We start from the raw sequence: 27,611 nt of genomic DNA, 5'->3' as shown, positions 1-27,611 counted from the left end.
GAGTTCAGGGGTTTGATTTTGTTATAGAGCAGGGAGTTATTCACCGGAGTGAATAAAATCATCTAGGAGAAAAGGAAGAGATTGAAGAGAGGCTCTAGAGCAGAGCCTTGAGAGTAGAGAAAGAGTAGTGGAGGGGAAGGGAGGAAAAAGCAGGAGAGTGTAAAGTTATCAAAACCCTGAGAAGGCAATGTTTCAGGGAGCAGTCAGTGTCAGTTGCTGCAACATAAGGACTTAACAAGATTCCACTAAATTGTGTTGCTATGGAGACTATTGGTGACTTTGGTGAGTGCAGGTTCAGAGGAACAGAAGGGACAGTAGGAGATAAGGAAATGGAGAGTCCAGCGAAGACCAGGTGCTCCTGGGTAGGATTCAGTTACCATTTATCAAATGCTCCTGTGTGCACAGTCCACAACCGTATATTGGGGAAAGAGTCTATGCATGTCCTTAAGGAACTGTGGGTTAACTGGGGAAACAAATCATGATCTCATGAAGTGAAAAAATATGCAAACCATTTTTTTTCTGATTTTTTTAAAACAAAGTTTGTGCCTATGTACAGAAACATGTATTTACTTTTTGTTTATATACATTACACATCTCTGGATGACTATGTAGGAAACCCAGAGGTTACCTACAGGCTTGAGATGGGAAGGGAAGTAGGTAAATAGGCAGGGGTGGGAGGGAGGCTTTTCACTGTATACAATTTTATTCTTGATTTTTGAACTATATATATTACTTATTCAGGAAACAATGTGATTATATTCATTTCCTATGGCTGCAGCAGCAAATCATCACAAACTTGGTGGCTAAAAACATGAGAAATGTTTTCTCTCAATTGTTCTTGGGGCCAGAAGTCTGAAATCAAGGTGTCAGCAGGACCATGGGCCAAAGTCACAGGGAGAATCCTTCCTTCTTCCAGCTTCTAAAGGCTCCTGGAATTAATTAGTTGGCTAATTAATTAGTTGGCAGAATTCCAACCTTGGCTTTGGTCTTTACATGGCCATCTTCCTTCTGTGTCTCTGACCTCTCATGAGATACCAATGATTGGACTTAGGTCTTACCTTAATTCATGCTGAGATCTTTAACTTATTTCATTGGCAAAGAACCTACGTCCAAACAACGTCTTTGGTTCTGGGTGAACCTGAGTTTTGGAAGGGCATACTTCAGCTCTCTACAGTGCATAACTGCTTACTAGGATGAACACTATGCTGAAGGACTCATTGTTTTGTTCCCTCTTAAATCTTCCTGGCAGTATTCAGCGGTGTTGAATTCATACTAATCATTTCATTAGGGCTTCCCCACCTATTAAGCATGTGATTGATAGCAAAGCATCGTAAAGTGAAAAGATTGCCTGCGAGTCAGAATGAAAGTTCTGGTTTTGGCTTTGCTGTTGAAACCGTGTACGATTTGTGTCTTAAATGTGTTGCATTCCCTATTCTCATCATTCCACTTGATATTCAGCACATCCTAACCTTTTAACTTTGTAAGATAACTCATATCATCCTTCAAAACTCAATGACTATACCCTCCAGCAAGTGTTCCCTGCTCTCCAACGAATTTAGAAGTCCCTGTTCCCCGTCTGAGTCCCTGTATGTGCCTTTATCATACATGATCACTTTTACACAGTACAATAATAGTTGGTTTAACCCTACATTTCCCCCAATACCCTAGAAATGTCATGATGGCCAGGCCCATGTCTTATGACCATTTGGTAGTTGAAGTCTTTCAAATGAATTAATGAAGCCAACTGTCTGGGGATGATTCTTGATTCCCTAACTCTTCCCCTCACTCTTTGTATCGGTCAATCCTCAAATGTTGTGTATTCACCATCTCTGCTCTTTCTTCATTGCTCTTGGTAGTTCAAGCCCTCTTGGTCTCTTGTGTAGCCCAGTTCAAGGATTTCTAAAGTGGTCTTCTGATATTCTGGTCTCAATATGTAAGATTCATAGTGCTGTCAGTGATCTCTCAAACATGCAAATGTCACCAGTTTTTCTTCCTTTTAATAAGTGGAATACTACTACATGTCAGGCACTGGGACCGTGACCATAAAACAAAGAGTCCCACCTTCATGGAGCATATATTGGGAGGGATCTTTCAATATTAATCACACAAATCTTATAAGATCCTTCGGTGGCTTCCCATTGCCAGCTTAAAAAGCACTTTGTGATCTGGACCGACTATCTGTCCAGCTGTATCTTCCAGAATTCCCTCTGCTCCAGTCACACCTCCTGCTTCTGCTGATTTCCAGAATCTTCTAACGAAGCCCTTTGTGCTACTATACCTTGCACGTGCCTGTATGAACACAGTCATCACACCACACTGGACCGATTACTTTATATGCTACTTTATATTAGCTTTTGAGGGGTAGACGAGTCTTAGTCTTTACATCAAAGGTTGGTACAGAGCAGTGAATAAATGCAGGAATTCTTTTTGACTGATTGGCACAGGAAAGTATTAAGATAATTCAATGGGAGAGAGAAGTTACTGAGCTAATCAGGAGAGTTTCTGGAGAGAGAGCAGACCAAACAGATCCGCTACCAGCAGACTTCTTATGCCAGCTTGGGCCACTCAACTTTTCTCTAATTCATTGCAGTTTTATGTTAACAAGTGAGATTGCACAGGTATTCCTCTCTTCTTGAACACCGTATATTCTAAATTTAATTCTGGTATTAACTTTGTTATTACTGAAGACCAAATAGTTTAACGGAATTTTAAACATTTCACATTTTAAAATTGAAGGTGTGTCAGATTGTGTCCAGAGCCCTGATAAGAATCGTTGATAATTAGGGAGTATCATTTCACTGTAATATTACTTGTCCTAAATTCTGTATTATCTAAAACAAAATGTTTTCTGAGAAGAGGTAGTTGAATACAGCAGATGACATGTATACGGCCATGGAACCATCCGAAGTTCCCTTGTGCCCCTTTGTAATTCTTTTTTTTTCTTAATGTTTATTTATTTTTGAGAGAGAGAGGGAGACAGAGAATCCCAAGCAGGCTTCATGCCATCAGCGCAGAGCCCAACACAGGGCTTGAACTCACTGAGATCGTGTTCTGAGCCAAAACCAATGGACACTCAATGGATGGAGCCACCCAGGTGCTGCCCCTCCCTTGGAATTCTTACCTCTAACCCTTTTCTGGATTTTGTTCCTGCAGGCAGCCACTGATCTGCTTTGTTACTATAGTTTGCAGTTTCTAACATTTCATATAAATGCAACCGTAAAGTATATGCTTTTTGTCCGGCTTCTTTCATCCAGGATAATTAATTTGAAATTCATTAACATTGTAGCATTAGATCATTCCTTTTTTAAAAAATTAATCATTTATTTATTTATTACTGTTTATGCTCTTGATCTGGGGGTCGTGAGTTTGAGCTTCACGCTGGGTGTAAGGACTACTTAAAAAATAAGTGAATTGTTTTAAAAAACTGGGTCGTCTTATTAAGGTAGAAGGGTTCTTTATATATTCTAGATATAAGTTGTTGTATATTACGTTTCTCCCAATTTATGGCTGCATTTTCATTTTTGGAACAGAATTTTTTGAAGAGCAAGTTTTTTTTTTTTAATTTTTAATGTGTTTTATTTATTTCTGAGAGAGGGAGAGACAGAGGGAGCAGGGGAGGGTCAGAGGGAGAGAGCAAGATACAGAATCCGAAGCAGGCTCCAGGCTGAGCTAGCTTTCAGCACAGAGCCTGATGTGGGGCTTGAACCCACGAACCGTGAGATCATGACCTGAGCCGAAGTCGGACACTCAACGACTGAGCCACCCAGGCGCCCCTGAAGAGCAAGTTTTTAAAACTATTTCATGCTTTATGTGTTGTATTTAAGTCTTTGCCAAACTCAAGGTCACTAAAATTTTCAACTAGTGTCATCCCTCTAAAGCATGTAATTTGAAAACATTTTTCTGAAAAATATCTGAGGAAAAAATGGCTATATGACTTAACAGTACTATGGTCTAAAATGGGGAAAAGAAAATGAAATGCTGATTGTAAATGTAACATCAACACGCATAATCAAGAGCTCAATAATTATTTTTAAGCTACATGTGCCTATTAGTTGAAATGTGGAAGATTACTCCAACCTTAAAAGACTCACACTTCAAATTAAATAATGTGTTTTTATTTCTCTCCCAATTTTTAAACTGTGAACATTCTATATTTCAGTCACAGCCATTACTTCCAGGTGACTTCTTCATTGGGTCTCAATTCCCTGTGTGGAAATTAAAAGGAAGGAAAGGAAAAAGTATAAATTAAACTTTCATGGGTAGGGGAAAGAGTATGAGTTCAATATTTTATATTCTATTAAGCTGACCCATTAACATTTTTATATAGACTCAACATAGCCATTCATTCTTTCGTGATTTTAAACTTTTCCCAGCCCTTCAATTTCACTTTTCCAGATTAAGGAACCATAATTTCTTAGTCTGTATGAAAGCTATCATCCTCTGTCCATTTGAGGTTTCCTAAACCCTTTCTAATTCATGTTGCCTGTCTTGAAATCCCTAACCGTGAACCTCCTCTACACAGCGACTGTGAACGCTGCTCATGCCTCTGGTGCCTGGAGGTTTCTTCCCACCTAGGTGACACCCAGTGGCAGACACCCTGTCTTGCTGACTACCTCTCTGCTGCCAAAAAGCCATCTCCTGAGACACAATGGGTTCAGGCAGCTGTCGGCTGCCTTCGGATCACTCAACTGCCACATCTACAGCTCTCCAGCTGAGGTGCCGCCAACACAGCGCCAAGCTGCTATCAAGACCATGTATTTCAGCCATATTCTGGCTTACGGAAAATGGTGTCTGATAATACATGTGAAAGCTCCATTCAAGTGGGCTTTGGTGAACTAGTTTAAAACTTTGTTTTTATGATTAAACAACAAATAATGCTACAAAATTATAGCACTTGAATGTAAATTCTTGGGGGGGGGAATTTACCCCTTCCATTTATTTTTGGTACATATGGTATTAAAAAGGGTATTTCCAAAAGCTGGCCAATTGTTGGCTTAAAACAAAGGTTAAAAACTAACCTTTTAAACAACAAACTCTTGTTCCGGAAGGCAGTTAGCTTTTCATCGTTCTTTCTGTCTAGATAACATCCAAGGACAAATCCCATAGGCACAAGTATATGTACCCAGTGGTCACGAACAATCTGAATTACATTCATCATGAATGCTGAATAATAAAAAGAAAGAAACAAAGAAAAATGATCAGAAATATAACTGCCTTTGAAATATCTTGAAAAATTGCATTTTGGGGCACATGGGTAGCTCAGCCGGTTAAGTTTCTGACTCAATTTCAACTCAGGTCATGATCTCACTGTTCGTAGGGTCGAGTCCCACTTTGGGCTCTTGTGTGAACAGCGTGGGGCTTGCCTGCGTTCTCTCTCTCCCTTGCTCTTTGTCCCTTCTCCACTCGTGCACACACCCTCTCTCTCTTGAAATAAATATATTAAAAAAAGACTTTGAATTTGGTAAATGTTAAAAGCATAATAAGCCTCTTCGAATTTGCTCAACATCAGAATGTAATATACAACTTAAAATCTACTTGATGATTATACAGGTGACAACACTTAATATAAAAATTGCACCGCACTAAAATCAATGTATTAATTTTTTATTTTAGTGCAGAGAAATGGAGAGTATAAAAACATTCTACCTGCAAAAGCTGAGTATTTGCATCCTCCTACTGTTAATTTAAAACTTTTACATGTGTAAAATCTTTTTAAGACCAAAAAAAATATTTTTAGGACCTCTTACAATACTAAATATAATTATACTATTATGCCAGAAAATGAATTCCTTTTTTTAAATTGTTTTTAATATTTTATTTATTTCTGAGAGAGAGAGAGAAACAGCGTGAGCAGGGGAGGGTCAGAGAGAGACGGAGATACAGAATCTGAAGCAGGCTCCAGGCTCTGAGCTAGCTGTTAGCATCGAGCCCGATGTGAGGCTCGAACCCACGAACCATGAGATCATGACCTGAGCCAAAGTCAGACATTCAACTGACTGAGCCACCAGGCGCTCCTACCAGAAACCGAATTCTTTAGATAAAGCTATAATTATTGAAATCAACTTTTAAATTAGCAGTAATTGTGATTCAGATAAAACCCATTGGCTATAATACTGCTACTGCACAAAGCTGAAACTAATTTTTGAAAGCAATGAAATGAGAGAAATTTTAAAAAATAACCACATTCAACAATGTCATGGTAGGGGCACCTTGGTGGCTCAGCTGGTTGTGTGTCCAACTGTGGCTCTGGTCATGATCTCATGGTTTCTGAGTTTGAGCCCCGCATCGGGCTCTGTGTTGACAGCTCGGAGCCTGATTTGGATTCTGTGTCTCCCTCTGTCTCTGCCCCTCCCCCACTCACACTGTCTCTAAAATGAATACACATGAAAAAAATGTCATGGTAGATCTCTATCAATCAGTGATTTTACAAAATAATGGAAAGAAGGGAATTTACTTCCAGAGAGTGACTACTAGGTACCAGAGCCATCATATACTACTATATGTAACATGAAATACCTATTATTATCCTAATTTTACAGACTAGAAAACACCTTAACCTAAAATTAAGTACACAGCTAGAATTCAAACTCAGGTTTGCTCCAAAGCTGTATATTCTATTTGATCACAATACCTCTCTTCCTGAATTGATATTCATAGTACTTTAAGGATTTTTAAGTCCTAGGATTTCCTAAAAGGTAGAGGAGGAAGAACAGAGGTAGAAGTTACCAAATGGAAAATAAATTTGCATTGATTCCATAAAAACATAGCTGTGTTGTCAGTTTTCTGTAAAAATGTGTACCTAAAGATGAAATCACAATGCATCTGCCTAATCATGTACAGTGGCTGAGAAGGCAGGGGAGTAAACAAACTATTAAGACACATTACTACCAACAGCTTGGAGACTGGAGCCTGCTTTGGATTCTGTGTCTCCCACTTTCTCTCTGCCTCTCCCTGGCTCATGCTCTGTCTCCTTCTCTCTCAGAAGTAAATAAAAACATTAAAAAATTAAAAAAAAAATTTATTTACTTCTGAGAGAGAGAGAGACAGCATGAGCAGGGGAGGGTCAGAGAGAGAGGGAGACGCAGAATCCGAAACAGGCCACAGGCTCTGAGCTGGGTGTCAGCACAGAGCTGGATGCAGGGCTCGAACCCACAAACCATGAGATCATGACCTAGCCGAAGTTGGACGCTTAACTGACTGAGCCACCCAGGCGCCCTTAAAAAATATTTTTAAAACACCTGGGGAGTCTTTATCAAAAAAGGGACCCCTTGGTCATCCTTCTGGGTGGGGCTGGAAAAACCTATAGTTCAAAGAACTGATTTCGTTAGCTGATTTGATGCATAGTTCTTGGGCAACTTTATTTTCTAAAATATGGTGGCTCTCTCAGCATTGTGGCTTCTTGAAGTAACATTATTTGAAGCACTTTTTGTGAATCTGACCAAGGACCCACCAAATTAGCCACTTAATTGTTTTATAAACTTGAGCAGTCAAGTATGGCAATAACAATACATGTCTTAATCAAACAATCTAACTTTGGAAGCATGAAAATGCCGAATACTAGACAATATAGGTCTTTGTAGACATCAAGACGTCATGTATTGTTACCTGTTCTTATCTGAGAAAGGGGTGAAGCCTAACTCTCAGCACAGCAGAGTCACCTACTGTTTGTATTTTAACCAACAATGAAAAAAATGCCTGTTGACTCAGTCTGAGACTGTTTTAAATAAGCCCATGGTCCCCCCCGTGGGCTATAGAAGCCATTATTGTTGGCATTCTTCCAACAGGGCAAATAGGTACTTTTGTCTGGCACTACTTTGAGAATCTGAGAAGATTCTGAGACAAGCCCCTGAGGCCCTGGCTCCACAGAGTCTCTTACGTACACTCCACAGGTGAAGACTGATTCTGTATGCTCCAAATACAGAACTGGGTTCAGCCACCATGATTAATTGCCAAGAGGTAAATGACAAATCTTAGTCCCAGAGGCATTTCATATTATACTTGTATAATCTATTTAAAGGACTTTGGGAGCAGTGGCACTGAACATAATTTGTCCTCTGTATTTCACTGTGAGTGGCTGACCAGGGGGGACAAAGATTTATGGACCTAAGAGTGAGCTAGAATGATTCCTTTGAGAATGGACAGGAGGTGGAGTATAGACAGGCTCTGGTCACGGGCCCAAGACCATAGGGGGCTTTACGCGATGGACAAAGGGCAGTGAGGTCGTGTGACAGGCTCCAATGGAACAAGCCTAGGTTTGGATGAAGAGTGACATCCACATGGGTGCCCAAGAGGACACTGTACTTATTCGTGTCTTCTTTACGTGAAGATTCAAGAAAAATCCTACTTTTACTTTAGAACTGGGACTTGCTATGTCATTCCTAAGAAAAAGGAATTGGTTTTTCTCTTACGGACACAAGGAATCACATAACTGATCACCTGTCCTTTGTTACTGATATGTTCCAAATTTTTTGCCTACCTCTAGACAAGGCAGACTTGTATAGCACTGTCAGGTACGGTTCTAACTTCTTTTCATCATCACTAACCTCATGTAATCTTCACAACGCTATGCGTGTAGGCACTAATGTCCCCGAGGTAGTAGGCACATGTTTTTCATGAGGAAACCCAGGGACAATCAACTTGCGTAAGGTGACAAATGCAGAAAGTGGCAAAGCTGAGATTAATCTTCAGGCAGACTGGCTCCCTGGTCCAAGCTATTTATGTTTTATTGTCTGTTAAGGTAACTCTAGAGGAAAACAGACTGACCTCACTCAGGATTATCTTATTTTTAACATTTTTTTCTTCACCTCAATTTTCTCGTGTAACTTCTAAAAAGAAAACTGAATTTGGTGTACATTTATGTAACCCAATTGACGTTATAAACACATACGTGAATAGTATTTCAAATGTTAAATCCTCCTCTTTAATTGGTCCCCACAGCACTTTAGAGCGACATTTTGTGGAACCAGACATTATAATCTATGAAAAGCAGTGCAGGATGCACGGAGAAACTGAACTCCCCGAGATATGGAAACGTGTCTTTATAACATATACACCCTAGAAACCAAGCACAAATGCAATATTACATTTTTTAAACTGATTTTGTGTGTGTGTGTGTGTGTGTGTGTGTGTGTGGAACGGTCGGCTCAGGAAGGCTTGCGATTTTGGAAGAGAACGCGGTTTCCAATCCTGAGCAACGAGGAGACACAATGCTGAAACCTGGACGAATCTGTGATGCTGGCAGAGAAGCAGCGGCTTCTCTCCTTCGGCCTGGGAGTGTGACCCCGGCCTGTTTCCNGCTCTATTAGAGGTGGACCCTCCCCGCCTACACCACGGGGCGCCTCGGCGGTCCTGGACCCGGAACCCACCTGCGGCCTCGGTGCCAAATACGACCCCACGACCAAGGTCAGCGGCGAGCCCAGCCACCGGCGCCGGCGGAAGCTGCGGCCTAGGGACCTGCCATTCGCCGCGCCCACTCGAGGAAAGGGGGGGCGGTGGGAAACCAAACAGCTTCTTCCTTTTGACGTTTGACTCTTCTCGTATTTATTTTAGCTTTCACACATTATCAATTTTTTGAAACTACAACTTCGGTGCAAGGTGACGAATCTTGTTGGTGTAAGCGCCACCTCCTTCCCACAGCTTCGTCTCTCCGGCCCCCCCCCCCCGGGNTGCTGGCTGATCGTCACGGGTGCTGCTGAGCGAGCACCAGCTTTTCTCGCTCTTGAACCTGGATTCGACTAGGGGTTGGGAAGGGCAGTGGACGGCGTTGGGGGAGGACTGACGAGGCAAGTGAGGGCGGAGGAAAGGAGTGAGCTCTTTGGTGGGGGAGGGGGCGCCCTCGGCTCTCACGGGAGACCCTGGCTCCCAGCTCCGGCCGGGTCTCCCACTGCTGGCGACGTGCTCCTGGGGTTTCGGTTGCGCCTGTCCTGGCCGGACCTGGCAGAAGCGCTCAGCGAGGGAAAGAGGAGTGACTTCTCCGTGGGTCTAATACGATTCACTCCTAGACGCTCCTTCCATCCCCCCCTCCCCCCCTGCTGTTTTCCTCTGCCCTCTGTTTCTCGGCGTTGGAGGAGTTAAGGTGACGCCAGCTTTGGCCTCGTGGTTACCGTGTTCTTAGTCTCCTCGCTGGGGGTCTTCCCGTCGTCTCGGGTTCTGAGGCCACGAGACTGCAAAGCACTGGGCACGAAGTAGGCGTCCTTTTTAGTTGCTGGACTCTGGGGCCTTCAAGATGTTACCAGGTTTTATTCAGATTGTCTTGGCCTTCCGCGCCTCGCGCTCCCCAGCCTCCCACCTCCCCAAGTCCCCTTTTTCCCTCGAGCTTTCCACCATCACTGTTTTTACTTGCTCTTTAGTATACAGGAGGTCACACCAGCCTTAACACCAGCAAGTCTGGCCTACTGCCACCAGCAGAAGCTTGAGTTATCAATTACCCATCCCCCAATGTTTAATTTTACAACCCCTGTGATTTTATTTTATTTTATTTTTTTACGAAGCCGCTTCTCTTTCTGGGCTAACCAGGAAGAGACTTACTTGTGCTCTGTGAGTTCAAGGGCCAACCCAGATTCCCTCCTTTTCCTGGATTTTGCATAGTTCGTTCTGATTGCCATCAACGTGCAAGGTCGTTATTGAGAGAGCAAGTAACTGTGATTGACAGTTGAGATGTAGAGTATCCGTCAGACTCACGGAAGGAGTTAATGATCTGGTTAGAGTGCTGTGCTTGATATTGGCAATAGGAAGATGATCACTTTTGCTTTCCGCCTATACATTCAGCATCCATTCAACAAATATTCTGGGTGCCCAGTTTGTGCTAAATGAAAATAAACTGTCGGAGGCCACCGAGAAAGCTTCTTTAAGGAATAACTATTTGAGCTGCGTCATGAGGGTTGAAAGGAATTTACCAGGCTCAGGACGAGACCGTTCCTGGACACAGACTGGAGAAGTGTTGGCCTGCGGAAAGTGGGAAGTTACATGTGCTTGAGCAGGCACTGTAAGGGTGGTTGGTGAAGGAAGAGCGAGATTGAGAGCCGCTTGTGAAGGACCTTGGTTTCCAGTTAAGGGGTTCAGGCTTTATTGAGTAGTTAGAAGGGAGCCAGTGCACATACTTTGCACAAGGAAAGAGCATGAGTGTATTTTTTTTTTTAGGGTGGTCTCTGACAGCTGTATAGAGATTCAACTTGGAATAGGAAAACTAGATAAGAGGAAATTGCAGTCATTCAGGTAAGGTAATGTGTGCCTCAGTTGAAGTAGGATAGTAAAGGATGTGAGAGAGACCATTTTCTTTAACGTGTATTTTGAGAAAGGGGGAGAGCCCATGTGTTGGGGGGAGAAGCAGAGGGAGACAGAATCCCAAGTAGGCTCCATGCTATTTGCTCGGATACGGGGTTTGATGAGACAAAATCAAGAGTTGGATGCTTAACCAACTGAGCCACCTAGGTGCCCAGAGTGACCTTTCTGAATAGGATTCAACAGGTGGCAGCAGTTTGGTCGAGGGAGGGTGACTCCCGAGGTTTGGTCCAGGAGACTAAATGGTTGGTGATACTATTAAAATCAAGCCTAACAGTGCGGGCACCTGGGGGCTCAGTCAGTTAAGCCTCCAACTTCAGCTTAGGTCATGATCTCACAGTTGGTGAGTTTGAGCCCCGCATCAGGCTCTGTATTGACAGCCCAGAGTCTGGAGCCTGCTTTTGATCGTCTCCCTCTTTCTGCCCCTCCCCCACTTGCGCTCTGTTTCTTTGTCTCTCTCATTCTCAAAAGTAAATAAATAATAAAAAAAAGGTCAAGCCTAAAGCACATACATTAGAATAGAATGGTGCCAACTTGCACCTTAAGGAATGGAGAGCACAGTGCACTACACTCGAAGGCATGGATTTTAGAGTCTAGATCTGGGCTGTTAGAACAGCCACGAGCTACATGTAGCTGTTGAGCACTTGAAATTGTGATTAGATTGAACTGAAAAGTGCTGTAAATATAAAATACATACTGGATTTCAAAGACTTGGTATGAAAAAGACTACGGTATGAAAAATATCTCATTAATAACTTATTAACAGTGATCACGTGCTGGAATGATATTTTGAATATATTGGGTTAAATAAAATACATTAAAAGTAATTTCACCCAAAAACTTTTCAACATGGCTGTGAATAAATTTTCAATTACATTTGCGGCTTCTTGCATTATATTTTTGTTGGGCAGAGCCAATGTAGCCTAGACTAACGATAGAGGAATTTGTAAGGAGGTGGAATTTGAACTGGGCTTTGAGATAGGGGCGAGCAGTGAGTGATGTCGGGGCAGCTTGCTGGCGCCCTCCACTGCCCCTTAAGGCATTCAGGTTTTTGTTTTTTCAGGCAAGGAGAAGCCTTCCCAGATTTCTGAGCAAGGGGTAATTAATCTGGCAGTAATGTTTAGGTTGAGATGAAGGAAGGAAGGACTGGAGGCAGAGAAACAAAGAAACCCAAATGTAAGGTTGGCTTAAAGGCCCTGCTTTAAGGTACTGAAAGGGAATGATACATTTGGAAGGCATTTTGAGGGAAAGAAAAATAATCAGGAATTGGTAACAGACTGTTCAAGAAGAAGTAAAGGAAGGAATCAAACATGTAGAGTTTTAAGCCTTGGTTTCTTAGATAAGGACTAATGAATTCATGTCATGTCATTATAAAGTACATCTGAGACCAAAGGAATTTAGTCTCAAAGTTGAACCAGCAAAGTCGAAAGGGGAAGTGGTCTGCTAAATACTCTTCCTTTTCATTTCCTTGCTTTCTGTATCTTACCTAATCAATCATACACACCGGCTAATTTTCCTAAAATATGGAATTTCCTGTATTATGTCATCTTACTTGATAATGGATCTTAAAATGTTTCTCTGTTTCCTGAAGAACTAGATCCAGAGTCCACGGCCTTCCATTATCTGGCCCTTTTCTGTTCATTAGACCCTTTCTTTCATTTTTTGCTTATAATGAAAGTGTGCCCAGCTCGTTTTTCTGCTAACACTCTGTACATTTTTTTGTGCCATTGGTCTTTTTTGAATACCTTTTCTCTTTGTCTCTTTCTAGTCGGGTCCTGCCAATCCGTAATGAGAAATTTAAGATCCCACTTCTTTTTTGATCCTCATTAACAGAAGCTAATGTCAGTTTTTAAAATCTTATTTCCTAAGCTGCATATTTTAGCCCCTGTTTGTGACCGATTTGGTACAATATTATTTTTGACTTTTATTATCTTATCTCTGTTTTATGTAAGCTTCAGCTTTCAAAAATTACGACAGATTTTCTTTTTAAAACAGAACCATTTATTCTCTTTGCTGCTGCTCATGTGTTCGCTTTAGGGCACAACATAGAACTAAACCCCATAATTAAAAACGGAAGTAGATCTGCTATACCACATTTAGCAGGCTCTCATTTCTTTATTTTTTAGATTTATGAAGAACTCTTCCCTTCAATTCATGGTGTTTCTTCCTATACACGACTGAGATATCAGTAAGTGATGAATGTGTCCAATAAAGATACAACCATATTATAAGCAATTGTATTAAAAATACCTTTTGTCTGGTTGAAACCTGGGTCTGTCTGCAAAAGACTTTAACATGAACTCATTCACTTCTGTCTGCAAGCTACTTTATTTCCACTTTATAATCTAAATAAAGTGGAAGTGAGGTGGACTTGAGTAGAAAAAGTTTCTCTTAGGCCACTAATATAATTGTGGTATAGGAAGCTTTTTGTCAGGGAGCATTTTTTCATTTCCTTTCCAAAATTGTATTTGTAAATGTTCTTCATCAAATGGAGAATTAATATCTTTGTACTTCTCACGCCTTACAAATAGGAATATGCTAAGTACATGTGTTTTTAACTTTGACTTATTTGTTTCATCACTTCTTTATGGAACAACTGCTATGTGTTTAAGACATGTGCTCATATAGTAAGGACAGAAAAATGGATGAAGCCTCAGAGAGTTCTCCCAGGCAAGGGGAAATGCACATGAATACGTAACTGTTAATGGTGTGGCAGGTTCACTAAGCTCATTTAACACTGGCTGTACTTCATTTAAGAAGCTTTCATTGACCCCCTCCCCCACTACGTGTTAGGCACCGTGGATGCACTGGAGGATAACTGACCAGAATTGACAAGGTCTGTTTTTTCATGGAGTCTGTAGTGTAGTGCAGGTGAGGAGGAGAGACAGGGATGGGCAGAGCAAGTAAATAAGCAACTAGCAGGTATAGAGAGCAGTGAGTATTTTGAGGGAAATAGAGTGATGTCACAGGGTGTAACTGAGTTGGGCAAGGACTTGAGGGTTGTTAGAAAACCACTTCAATAACTTTGAGACAGGGAAAATCTACAAACTGGTTAGATGTCTTAGTGACAGTGGAGACAGGAGGGAAATTTGAGAAATAGAATGGAGGGAAAATGCAGCACTCAGTGATAGATTGGATGTGGGATACAAAGTAAAGGAAGGACTCCAGGATGATGCCATCCGAGATCGGGTGATATTTATAGCTGTGGGACCGGTGAGATCTGGAAAGAAAAAAACAAAAAGTCCTGCTCAAGAGCACTGCCATGTTTGAGGTCGAAGAAAGAAGGAATAGCAAAGGAGACTGGGGAGTGACCAGTTAGATGCGAGGGGAACCAGAATGGAGGTGACACAGAAGCAGAGGGAGAGCATTTCAGGGAGGCTGGAGCACGTGCTTGTATTGAATGCTCCTACAGTTTCCGTCAGCAGAGGCCAGAGAAATGCCCACTGGCTTAAATTGCATAGAGGTTTGCCAGTGACCTCAATGAACACACTTGTAGTGGGCTGATAGAGAAAGATGCCAGGTTTGGTAGTCTGAATGAGACGCAAGAAAGTGGTGACATGGGTAGACAAATCCTCTGCGAACTCTTGTGATGAAAGGGGAGCATAGAATGATGGAGTATTTGCCGGGGATGGTGGGATTAAGAGAGGGCTTGCTTATTTACTTACATATTCATTAATTTTTTTTTCATATTCATTAATTTTTTAAAAAATATAACTTAATGTCAAATTGGGTCCCATACAACCCCCAGTGCTCATCCCAGCATGGGCCCTCCTCAATGCCCATCCCCCACTTTCCCCTCTCCCCCATCCCAATCAACCTCAGTTTGTTCTCCGTATTTAAGAGTCTCTTATGGTTTGCTTCCCTCGAGAGGGCTCTTCTAAATCGGGAAATTCTGGAGGATCTGTGTGTGCCAATAGGAGTGGCACATCAATGATATATGATTTATGGAGAAGAAGTTCGGTCTTCTAGAAGGTAAATGGGAATGACATCCAGGCTACTCATAGGGGGCATGGCTATTGAGTGCATGTAATGGGAGACACAGCAGTGCGCATGCAGATACAGTAATAGATTTGGTATTGGAAAATGAGTTACTCTCTGATGACTTTTATTTTCTAATTGAAGAATGAAGTGGGATTATCAGCTGAGAGTAGGGTGGAGGGGGCGGTGCATGAAGCTTGAGCAGAGGAGGGGTGATGTGAAAAAGCTGCCTCAGAGGTAGTCAACCCACTAAGAAAACTCAGATTGATAGGTAGTGCTTTGTGCCTGTTTGGGACCTTTGGCCATGAATTTAAAAAGCAAATAGCACAGTTGTGGGACTGTCCCCTATTCCCCCTCCTTTCCCTGGCAACATATATTTCCTGGAATAGGCAGAGCAAATGATTGGGGTCAGTCAGAGTTGGGGTTTTCCCAGGTTGCTACAAAGAAGGACTAGAGCAGCGAGATACTTGATAATGTTTGCAAGACACTCATGATGGGTCGTGGATTGATGGTAAGGACATGATGGAGACGGGAAGGGGTGAAACCGTGATTGGTGGATGAGGGATTCGGTGAGGCCGAAGGATTTTTGCAGTGGGATTGCTGAGTGAGCGAGGTAGTAGTGAGAGTGAGATGCTGGAAGGTCAGATTTTGGAAATGGTGCAGCTCCCGGGTGAAGAGGCCTGGGGCATAACTGTGGTGTTGGGTGGCTGACGTGAAATGGGGTCATTGGAGTGGCGAAAGGCAGGCACTAGAGTCAGTAGTGTAGTTACTAAGTAAGGCCGAGTCGGGAACCAAAGTTCTCAGTGAATGAGGTCGGATGAACGGATGCCAGCAGCGAGGAAGCAAGAGGGAAGGCTCATTGTGAGGCCCCGTGGGACTGGAACATTTGAAGGAGGAAGGAGAAGCCCTGGTTTGGAGCTGCAGTGAGGAGCTGGGAACATAGACTTCCTGCTTTTGAGGCACGAGGTGGGGGGTAGGGGGGTACAAGAACAAGGAAAAAACCCCCTGAGGAGGGGACAGGAGAAACAGTTTCTGTGAAGATTACCAGGTGAAAGGACCTTCAGAGAAGAGGTGCGGTTACAGGTGAGCAGCAGAGTTCAGAGAATGTACTGGAAGGACCTGGGAGGGATAGAAAGTAGGAGATTGGATCCGACTAGCAGATGTGCACATCAGTGATAATGGATAACCCAGGAGTCTTGGGTCTTTGGCTGTGACTGAGGTGAGGGAAGATGAGAGATGAGGTGGGACTAGCCTCCTGACAGCCTGTCATGAAAGGTGACAGTTTACCTTAGTTTATTGATAGGACCTTGGATAGCTCGTAAGAGATCATTGAGTATGCGAGCCTGCTCCTACTTGCCTAGTTGGCCAGGGAAGACTAACTAGTGTGAGGAGCTAAGATCCGAAATGTTGCGGGAGCTGGACTCTGCCATTCAGTACTTCTGTAACATCTGTTTAGTAGCACGCAGTTCTAGGTCTTAAGTCCCAATAGATGTGTTCACGTTGTATCTTCTTGAAATTCATACAGTAGGCATCTCAGCGTAAATTCCATCGAATATATGTTGAGCACTTACTGTATGTCAGGTTCTCTTAGGAATTGCAAACATAAGATTCTACCTCTGATTTTTCAGTTGCTTACTTTCCAGTGCAAGTGTTTTTAACATTAAACTCCCTAAAAAGTACGTGGATTTGAGTATATGTGCTGTGTTTGTTTGTTCTCTGATGACTGAGGGGTGAAGGAAGAGTTCAAAGCTTTTATCAGATCCGTAAGGACGCCTGTGTATTTAAGGACCACTGGTCTAATAAAAAGAGAAAGACACAGAAACTATTTATTATAAAAGCAATGAAACGATTGCCATCACAGAGCAAAATAAAGGAAGCACAAAGTCACCTTGAAGGATGAGTTCATTAATTGATTATACATTTATTGGGGAACTTGGTGTTCTCTATTCCAGGTAATTTACACATTATTTAAAATCTTTCAACATCATTGTTATGTGAATTATTAATATTCATGTTTATGGATTGGGATACATAAGTGTGGAGAGGTTAATTAATTGCTTAGACCCACATAGTAGTAGATTCAGATCTGAAACTGTCTGGTTCTGAAGTTCAGTGCTTTTCATTAAGCCACACTGAGGAGCCGCTGAATGACTCGTCATCAACAAGAGTGTGTAACATCATGTTTGTGCTTTTGAACTTAGCGGTGATGAGAGTAGGTCTTTAATGTGTTTGCTTTCTCTTTATGGAATTTTTAGTCACTTGGAAACTTAGTGTAATGTTAACTTGTCTATCACATGTGTTGGACTATTATGTGTGTTTAATTGTATTTTCTTTTTTTTTTTTTGTATTTTTATTTCTTTTAAAAGAACCTTTTGGATTGTTGTTTTTGGACCAAAAATGACATCTATTATCAAATTAACTACCCTCTCGGGGGTTCAGGAAGAATCGGCTCTTTGCTATCTTCTGCAAGTTGACGAGTTTAGGTTTCTCCTGGACTGTGGCTGGGATGAGCACTTTTCTATGGATATTATAGACTCCCTGAGGAAGTAAGTTACTTCTTCTCTTTCTAGACTTAAGTTAAATGAACTTTTCTTTTCTACACCGTGATACCATTTTGATGTGACACAGTGTATGTTCTCTTTTCTCTGATTTATAGTAAAAGACTTGATTTTACATGCCAAGGAGTCAAAAAGCAACTGTTGGCATTTTTAAAGTTTTGATTGTATTATGAGCTGTGTTTATTGAGATTCAGTAAAATGTTCACTGTTACTGGCTAATGGGTCTCAGTAGAGATCTTTGCACCCTTATTTTAGAGAAGATTAGGTTTAGAACAACTTGAAGAGGAAAAAGCCTTCCATGGGGGAGGTCTGCCATCAGATCCCATTTGCTTACTTCCTGTGTGGTTGGATGCTCCACATTGCGAAGTGGTGTTCAGAATACCAACCGTGCGGTATAAGCCGATACTGATCCACCAAAGAAGAATTCAGTTACGTTTGCAGTTATGTTCATTATGGAAGGAAAAAGGACTGAAACATTTAGAAACTTAGAACTTGTAGCAAAACATGTTTTTTCCCCTAATTTCCTCTGTGAGTGAGAGTGTGTGCTTTATTGATGAGTTGGAGTTTCACTGTAGAGGACATGCTGTCAGGCACCATGCTAAAAAGCGGAGGCAAAAATCCATCATAAACATGTGGCCGTTTAAATATCCTCTCCTTAACAATTTCTGAACTTTCAAGTTGAGTTCTTAAACCTAAATTAATGGCATATGAGATAGCCATTCAAAATCAGCTCACGTGTGGTGTGTCTACTGGTTTTCTTTTTCCTTTAAAAAAAAAAAAAAGTGTGTAGACCTCTGTCCCTGTGCAGCACATACCATACTGCGACATCCATGCAGGACGGGGGTGGTGGTAACTGAAATTGATTGGTATCACAGTTTTAGCCCTTAGTTTTGCTCTTTGACCCCAGCATAGTCTTTGCTCTTAAAAACAAGACTGGAGAAATTGAGAAAGCATTTCGCTCATGTACTCTTAGGCACGTTCACCAGATTGACGCTGTGCTGCTGTCGCACCCTGACCCTCTTCATCTTGGCGCCCTCCCGTACGCCGTCGGAAAGCTGGGCCTGAACTGCGCCATCTATGCAACCATTCCCGTCTATAAAATGGGACAGATGTTCATGTATGATCTTTATCAGGTAACTGAAGCACCTAGCAAAAGCTTTTTATACTCCTGCAGTGATCATTTTTGACCTTTTATTTGTGTTTTTCTTTCAGTCTCGACACAATACAGAAGACTTTACGCTCTTTACGTTGGATGATGTGGACGCAGCCTTTGATAAAATACAGCAGTTAAAATTCTCTCAGATTGTGAATTTGAAAGGTAAAAGAATGTTTCCAGTAGTAATTGGACTAACGGGCTTTAAGCTGCTAAAAAGTAGAAGGAGAATTTGTAGTAAATATCGTAGGCACTGTGGTCTGAAAAAGAAAAGATGAGCATGTTCTGATATGGAACCCTGAACTTCTCCCAAGCCATTTGGATTTTGAAATATTCCAGACTAATTAGTAGCTCAAGCCTTTTCACCTGTACCTTGGGGGAAGCCTTCGTGTTTCCTGTGTGTGATGCACAAAGGTAACGTGGCTGCCTCCTCCTAGAAGCTCACAGGAGGGCTGAGGGGCTGAAGTAGCTCCGGTCACTAGAGGTGGTGTTCAGGCCTCGAAGGAGATGGAGGGCCCCGGCGGCACAGAAGTGGGTAACTGAATTCTAGAGTCCAATATTAAGACTTTTTTATGTAATTAGGTCAGGAAGTCCTCTCTTAAGTATGTGTTTCTCAGCCATGGAGAGATAGGTATTAAAGATTGTCATAAATATGAAGTCTCACATTGAAATTGAAAAAATGGCATCACAGTAGACTCTGGTGATTTGGCCAAGAAGTAACAATGGTCACAGCAATTTTGCTTGTGCTTAATTTTTCTGTAGGATAAATTTGTTACCATAATGAAATTTGAATTGTTACTCTGTGAGTTTAGAGGTTAGCAAAAATAGAAACGTTTGATGATTGTGTATACACTATAGATATTCATATGTATTGGGAGTGCCTGTGTGGCTCAGATAGTTAAGTGTCTGACTCTTAATTTCTGCTCAGGTCATGATCTCACGGGTTATGAGATTGAGCCCCCCATTGGGCTCTGTGCTGACAGTGTGGAGCCTGCTTGGGAGTCAGTGTCTCTCCCTCCCTCTCCCTCTCTCCCTCCCTCTCCCTCTCTTCCTCCCTCTCCCTCTCCCTCTCTCCCCCCCACCTCTCTCTCTCTGCCTCTTTCCCTCTCTAACTCTCTCTTTCAAAATAAATTTAAAGAAATAAAAATTTAAAAATATTCAAAAGTAGTCTTTCATGCTAAGTAATTTAATAGCGTATTGGCTTTTAAATTTGATTTCTATATACTACTTTTTATAAGCACCAATAGGTCTGCAAGAATTCAAACAATATGACAAGAGTGTTTGTCTGCAGGGAAGGAGTGGAGTAGTAGGGGGACATGAGAGCGAGACTTGCATTTTCATTGTTTGCCTTTTTACTTTGGAATTTTGTATCACGCATATTTTAGCTTTTAAAAATAGTTTACAAATAAATAAGCCTTCTTTAGGATTGTAAAAGAAATCTAAATATTGTCATTATCTTATTGACATAGGTAAAGGACATGGCTTGTCTATCACACCTCTGCCAGCTGGGCATATGATAGGCGGAACAATATGGAAAATAGTCAAAGATGGAGAAGAAGAAATTGTTTATGCAGTGGACTTTAACCACAAGAGGGAGATGTAGGTATATCAAGACAAAAGCTAATGGAAATGCAGTGGTGGTGTTTCATTCTTGGAGGGGGGGATTTAAAAAGCTATTATTATTTTTTTAACCAGAGATCTATAACTGTTTAAAAGTCTTAAGTAGTGAATGTTTTCAAAATTGGTTATTTTCACTGTAAGGGACAACTTTGACATATGTGATGAAACGTATTTTACAAAATTTGCATCTAAGTATCCACTCTGTAAAACACGTATCTCCCTGGAAATGTTGGAAAGGAGATTAAGTTTTGTACGTAAATTTATATTTTATATGCTACTTGACCTCCTATTTAAAGGAACTTTGTGGATGAGGTTTTTTTTTTTATAAAGTTAGTAATTATCATATAACTATATTTAAAGTCAGATTCCCTTTAAAAGGGGACATAGTAGTTGTGATTTTATTTTTTTTAATTTTTTTTTAATTTTTTTTAATGTTTTATTTATTTCTAGGAGAGAGAGAGACAGTGTGAGCAGGGGAGGGTCAGAGAGAGAGGGAGTCACAGACTGAAACAGGCTCCAGGCTCTGAGCTGGCAGTCAGCACAGAGCCCAACGTGGGGCTCGAACCCACAAACCGCGAGCTCATGACCTAAGCGAAGTCGGACGCTTAACCGACTAAGCCACCCAGGCGCCCCAGTAGTTGTGATTTTAAATATTTCATTTTGTACTTACAGCATACTATGAAACTGTTCTGGTGTTTAGTTTTGTAGTGGCTTCTTTTGTATCTTCTGTACATTGAGTTTATAGTTATTTTGTATTAGATTACAATAGTCTCAGGATCTTTTGTATCTTATATTTAGATATATATAACATTCATGAATTTTAGGCTTTTGTAATTACAGATTAATAAGGAAAGGATGGATTTTTGAGTAATGGTTTTCAGACATTTGGGGGAAAAGTTTGTGTCTTTTTTTTAACCACATATCGAATATATTTTAGATGGATTCAAGTTAAATAAGAAATGAAACGATATTTGTGAGTCTAATCTCTGATTTGGAAAAGCGTTTGTAAGTGTAAAGTTACTGGATCAAGTTACAAAGGAAAACTTTGATAGATTTGATTATATACAGATTCAACATGTCTGAAACAATTAAGACCAATAAAGTAGGGAAAATATTTGCAGCAAGTTGGCTAAAGATGTTTATATGTAGGGGCGCCTGGGTGGCTTAGTCGGTTAAGCGTCCGACTTTCGCTTAGGTCATGATCTCGCGGTTCGTGGGTTTGAGCCCCACGTCGGGCTCTGTGCTGACTGCCAGCTCGGAGCCTGGAGCCTATTTCAGAGTCTGTATCTCCCTCTCTCTCTGACCCTCCCCTACTCATGCTGTCTCTCTCTCTCACTCTCTCTCTCTCTCTCCTAGAAATAAATAAAAATACTAAAAAAAAAATATGTTTATATGTAGAAGACCAGGTATTAACTGACCAAAAAGATGCTAGTTACAAAATGGACAAATGTTACGAAGTAAAATAATTTAAATGATAATTCTTTTTAAAATTAAATACTATTAAAATGATTTTTAAATGGTAGTATTCTTCCTGGAACTGTTATGTAAATTGCTCATTTTTTCTGGTTGAACCTTTCTGGAAAAAGGAGAGCTTTCTAGAAAAGGTTAACTCTTTCTGCAAAGCCATTTAGCAAAATTGTATATTGTAGTAAATACATCTCTAGGAATGTGTCCTAAAGAAACCATCAGAAATGCAATTGAAACTTTTTGCAAAAATGTCCTTTGAGATTATTTATAATGTCAAGAAAAATTAAATAATAAAAGGAAGTGATCAAATAAAATACACAGTAGGAGGTTCTTACAGTTGTTAAAAAGAAATAGATTTAGAAACCAATTTTAATGTCATGGGAGAAAACCAGGGTACAGAACTGAATATATAGGTATGAGATGCCACTTTTGTAAAATACATTCACAGGTATATGCATAGGAAACTGTATTTATATGCTTAGAAGAATGTATACCAAAATAGTATATCGGTTTCTTTGAGTGGTGGTACTCTGGAAGATCTTAATTTTACTTTTTTTTTTTCTTTTTTAATTGTGTTAGATTTCTTAGCAATGAGCATGTATACTTTTAGGGAAGGAAAAATCTTATAAAAGAAAGGTACTTATTTTTTAATAAGAAAAGTCTTATAAAAGAAAGGTGCTTTAGGAGATAAGCTATTGTTTATTTGGAGTGTTATGAAATATTCCTCTTCTTCAACTTTGTTTTAGCCATTTAAATGGATGTTCCCTGGAAATGCTAAGCAGACCCTCCCTGCTTATCACAGATTCATTTAATGCTACGTATGTGCAGCCTCGGAGAAAACAGAGAGATGAGCAACTTCTGAGTATGTATTACATAATGTCCCCTGTGGAAGTGCATGGTAGTGTGAAATACTGTTTCTTCTATTTCATTTAACACTTTTCTTGTCATATGAGCTTGGTTAACTCTAGTATTTTTGAAAAAATATTGTGATCATTATTTTGTACAAAAAGATGCTTTAGTTGGTTTGAATTTAGCTTTTGTGAGGTAGTTGTAAAAATTAACCTCTCCCTACCCTTCAGCACATAGATAGCTCTGTTTGGCAGTCACTGGTATATGTCTAGGGAATGCCAGAGTATATAAAGAGCTCACAGAAATCATTTAGAAAAACATTTATACTCTAAGAGAAAAATGAACCAAGGAGATACATGAGGGTGTAAATAGTCCACTGACTTTGGTGTTGGGTATCTTACATTCTAGTAGCCTTGGTTCTAAAGAGGAGCTTCGGGACCATCCCTGGGTGCTTCTGATTTGGCTTCAGCTGCTTTACCTTATATTCTTTTTTTATAAGGTACATGAGATTGCAACAGCAAAATTGGATTCTGCTTTTAAACATGTTTGAAACCACTGCTTTCATCTGTTCACTTAAAAAGCATAACTTGTGGGGGCACCTGGGTGGCTCCGTCGATTAGACATCTGACTCTTGACCTCTGCTCAGGTCTTGATCTCAGGGTTGTACGTTCAGGTCCCATATTGGGCTCCATGCCCTACTTAAAAAAAGAAAAAGCACAACTTTTGTACTATGTTGTATTCACCTATTCAATTCTTGTGTTTTCTGTTTGTTTTCGGTAGAGTTTGGTTTTATCAGATAGTTCAAAGTAGACTTTAATCTAGAGCAAGGAAATCTACTTATAAAGATACTTTTATTGGAAAGAAAGGATATTATCTATTTTATAGCGTAGGCATGCATACATACAAATTGTGTATACATAAAATATAAAGTATAACGTGTGTATGTGTGTGTACACATTTGGGGATCATTTATAACAAAGTTATAATTGGCCCCAGTGTACTGTACAAATGTCATTTTCTTTTTCTTTTTTAAGTTTATTTATATATATAGAGAGAGAGCTGACAAGCATGGGAGAGGCGGAGAGAGAGAGAGAGGGAGAGAAGGAGAGGGAGAGAGGAAGAGAATCCTAAGAGCCCATCACAGAGCTCATACTCAGAAACCGTGAGATCACGACCTGAGCCAAGGCCTCACTCTTAACTGACTGAGCCCCTCAGGTCCCACTCGAATGTCATTTTCTATATGTATTCCTTGTGAAGATTGGGGACCACTGATTTACAGTTTTTCAGTGAAAAAAAAAAGTTAATGGCAATGTCTTTCACTCCTACGAGGATATATTCATAGAATAAAAAAGTAGTTGTAATAACCTGAGTAGAATTTTTAAAATTTTGTACTTGGCCTGATTGCTTATTTATAAATTATAATCTTTATACTAAAAACGTGGAGATGAAGTCATCTTAAATTTTGTAGCAGGGTATTGTTAGGCTTTTTACAAAATTCATATTCCTGTTTTCTAGCAAATGTCCTGGAAACACTTCGAGGTGATGGAAATGTGTTAATAGCAGTGGACACTGCAGGCAGAGTTTTGGAACTTGCTCAACTCCTTGATCAAATCTGGAGAACTAAAGATGCAGGGCTAGGTGTCTACTCACTGGCACTCCTGAATAATGTCAGCTACAATGTGGTGGAGTTTTCTAAGTCCCAGGTTTGTTTTCATATTCCTTTGTAATATAGAAGTTGCTACAGAAATTGGGCCTGTGGAAACAATGTGTTAGTTGCCCTTTAGATTTTATTTTTTTATTATCGAGGTTGATGATGGTGGTGATAATGGCAATACCAATAAAAGCTAAAAATGAACCACTTGTACCATGTGTTCATGTGGAATATTTCATGTAATCCTCATGTACCCTATAAATTAGCTTCTGTTTTTGTCCCCATCTTACAAATTGGGTAAGTTATTTCTCCTCAAATGCATGGTATCACATTCTGTAAAATGGGGACACAAACAGAACCTACCTCCTAGAATATAAATGTTAGAATCCATTTTTCTCTTCTTTCTGAATAAGCTCTTTCTGTTGAACTAGCAATTTTGGGTAAGAGATTTATTTAGAACTTATATTCTGTTTTCTCCGTAAGATTTAAGGTGACATGTAACTGAAATATAATGCAAAATTGGATTTTTAAGGATGAACTGTAGGGTGAGAGGATCTCATGGGGGGACAGAGAAGGAAATAAGCTGCTTGCCAAAATGGCGCAAGTTTAAGCAACCACTGGTGGGAAAGACTTAAAAGAAGGCAGAATGTGAACTCTTTGGCTTTGTAGAAGATACTAAAGTTACAGTCTAGTATTTTCTATGTCTTGTCATCCTTTCCCCCCATCACAGGTAGAATGGATGAGTGACAAGTTGATGAGATGTTTTGAAGACAAAAGAAATAATCCATTTCAGTTCCGCCACCTTTCTCTGTGCCATGGTCTTTCTGACCTGGCCCGGGTACCAAGCCCTAAAGTGGTGCTTGCCAGCCAGCCCGACCTGGAATGTGGATTTTCAAGGGATCTCTTTATTCAGTGGTGTCAGGACCCTAAAAACTCAATCATTCTAACCTACAGAACTACTCCTGGGACTTTAGCACGTTTCCTAATTGATAATCCTTCAGAAAAAATTACAGAAATAGAGGTAAGCGCTTGTATGTCAACTTGTGTTGTAAAACCATTTGGGGGACACATTATGCACGATGCTTATAAAAATCAGTGACCAAAAATTATGTTTGAATTTGTTTTCAGATTTTTATAAGAGTCAAGAGCCTTTCCTAGCACAAATTTCACAGCTCCTTAATTGGAAATTATGATTCTTTTTTTTAATAATTTATTATTTTTAAAAAATTTACACCCGAGCTAGCATATAGTGCAACAACGATTTCAGGAGTAGATTCCTCACTGCCCCTTACTCATTTAGCCCATCCCCCCTCCCACAATCCCTCTAGCAACCCTCTGTTTGTTCTCTGTATCAAAGAGTCTCTTAAGTTTTGTCTCCCTCCCTGCTTTTATTTTTGCTTCCCTTCCCTTATGTTCATCTGTTTTGTATCTTAAAGTCCTCCTATGAGTGAAGTCATAGGATATTTGCCTTTCTTTCATTGACTAATTTTGCTTAGCGTAATTAGTTCCATCCACATAGTTGCAAATGGCAAGATTTCATTATTTTTGATTGCCAAGTAAGTACTACATTGTATACATATTCCACATCTTCTTTATCCATTCATCCATCGATGGACATTTGGGCTCTTTCCATACTTTGGTTATTGTCGATAGTGCTGCTGTAAACATTGGGGTGCACATGCCCCTTTGAAACAGCATACCTGTGTCCCTTGGATAAATACCTAGTAGTGCAATTGCTGGGTCATGAGGTACTTCTATTTTTAACTTTTTGAGGAACCTCCATACTGTTTTCCAGAGTGGCTGCACCAGTTTGCATTCCCACCAGCAGTGCAAGAGGGTTCCCCTTTCTCCTCATCCTCGCCAACATCTGTTGTTTCCTGAATTGTTATATTGTTAGCTATTCTGACCGATGTGAGGTGGTATCTCATTGTGGTTTTGATTTGTATTTCCCTGATGATGAGTGATGTTGAGCATTTTTAAGTGTAGGTTGGCCATCAGGATGTCTTCTTTGGAGAAGTGTCTATTCGTGTCTTTTGCTCATTTCTTCACTGGACTATTTGTTTTTTGGGTGTTGAGTTTGATAAGTTCTTTATAGATATTGGATACTAACCCTTTATCTGATACATTGTTTGCAAATATCTTCTCTCATTCTGTCAGTTGCCTTTTAGTTTTGGTGATTGTTTCCTTCGCTGTGCAGAAGCTTTTTATTTTGATGAGGTCCCAGTACATTTTTGCTTTGATTTCCCTTCCCTCTGGAGACGCGTTGAGTAAGAAGTTGCTGCGGCCAAGGTCAGAGAGGTTTTGCCTGCTTTCTCCTCGAGGATTTTGATGGCTTCCTGTCTTACATTTAGGTCTTTCACCCATTTTGAGTTTATTTTTGTGTATGATATGAGAAAGAACCTGATCTGAGTGTCTGTTTTTGTGCCAGTACCATGCTGTCTTGATGATTACAGTTTTGTAATACAGCTTGAAGTCCTGGATTGTGTTGCCTCCTGCTTTGGCTTTCTTTTTCAAGATTGCTTTGGCCATTCGGGGCCTTTTCTGGTTCCATACAAATTTTAGTATTGTTTGTTCTAGCACTGTGAAGAGTGCTGGTGTTATTTTCATAGGGACTGCAGAAATTGTCATTCTTTAACCCTTCCGCGGTATCCTCTGGAACCGTGCCGAGAAAGTATCACATATACTTTATTCTCAAGCTCTCTGTGAAAAAAGTTCCTTCCACATCCTTTCCCTGATTGGAATCTGGCTGTTTCCTAACGATACTCCTTTCCCTGTGGGCCTCTCAAGTAGATGTTCTTTGTTTCTCTTTCATGCCTCATGCACTTTGGGTGGGCTACGTGGTCCTTTTTCTGTATTGCAGCTTTCAAGCCATTTCTCTTCCCCGTAGGTTATGCTGTCAGACTTGACATTCCACTGACCCCCTCCTGACATTTCCTGTTCTCTCGGTCATTCTCTGTTATTCATTGGTGACTTTAATCCTGGTCCACAGTCTTCCTGTTCACTCGCTCAGGACTGTGTTCTTGATGACTCTAGCATCCATGTGTGTGATCTGTCC

At 40.6% G+C, this 27,611-nt stretch overlaps 2 protein-coding genes across 4 annotated transcripts in view; one reads left to right on the top strand and one right to left on the bottom strand.

Annotated features, from left to right (window-relative positions):
• Window positions 1-4,099: 4,099 nt before the first annotated feature.
• On the bottom strand, window positions 4,100-9,473 carry NDUFB1 (NADH:ubiquinone oxidoreductase subunit B1). The gene is made up of 3 exons (XM_077780895.1): window positions 9,366-9,473; window positions 5,019-5,163; window positions 4,100-4,205 (listed from the first exon to the last, which is right to left on the bottom strand). The coding sequence occupies exons 2-3, from the start codon at window positions 5,156-5,158 to the stop codon at window positions 4,169-4,171; spliced, it is 177 nt and encodes a 58-aa protein (XP_077637021.1). The 5' UTR covers window positions 5,159-5,163; window positions 9,366-9,473; the 3' UTR covers window positions 4,100-4,168.
• A 199-nt stretch (window positions 9,474-9,672) lies between these two features.
• The window catches only part of CPSF2 (cleavage and polyadenylation specific factor 2), a 34,343-nt gene continuing 16,404 nt past the window's right edge, over window positions 9,673-27,611 (top strand). The window contains exons 1-9 of one of the 3 annotated variants that reach the window (XM_077780804.1): window positions 9,673-9,782; window positions 13,407-13,468; window positions 17,625-17,804; window positions 18,790-18,949; window positions 19,029-19,134; window positions 20,439-20,568; window positions 22,803-22,918; window positions 24,421-24,608; window positions 25,287-25,577. In XM_077780804.1, coding sequence (XP_077636930.1) covers window positions 17,656-17,804; window positions 18,790-18,949; window positions 19,029-19,134; window positions 20,439-20,568; window positions 22,803-22,918; window positions 24,421-24,608; window positions 25,287-25,577 — 1,140 coding nt within the window. In that variant the 5' untranslated portion in view covers window positions 9,673-9,782; window positions 13,407-13,468; window positions 17,625-17,655. Of the gene's footprint in view, window positions 9,783-11,154; window positions 11,215-13,406; window positions 13,469-17,624; window positions 17,805-18,789; window positions 18,950-19,028; window positions 19,135-20,438; window positions 20,569-22,802; window positions 22,919-24,420; window positions 24,609-25,286; window positions 25,578-27,611 lie in introns of those variants that run through there. The other 2 variants (XM_077780805.1, XM_077780806.1) reach the window with 2 other exon arrangements.

This window comes from Crocuta crocuta, unplaced genomic scaffold, assembly GCF_008692635.1.
Source record: "Crocuta crocuta isolate KB4526 unplaced genomic scaffold, BGI_CrCroc_1.0 scaffold299, whole genome shotgun sequence".
Taxonomy (NCBI): domain Eukaryota; kingdom Metazoa; phylum Chordata; class Mammalia; order Carnivora; family Hyaenidae; genus Crocuta; species Crocuta crocuta.
Note: the sequence above shows the minus strand (reverse complement) of the source record. Positions and strands in the feature narration are given on the sequence as shown.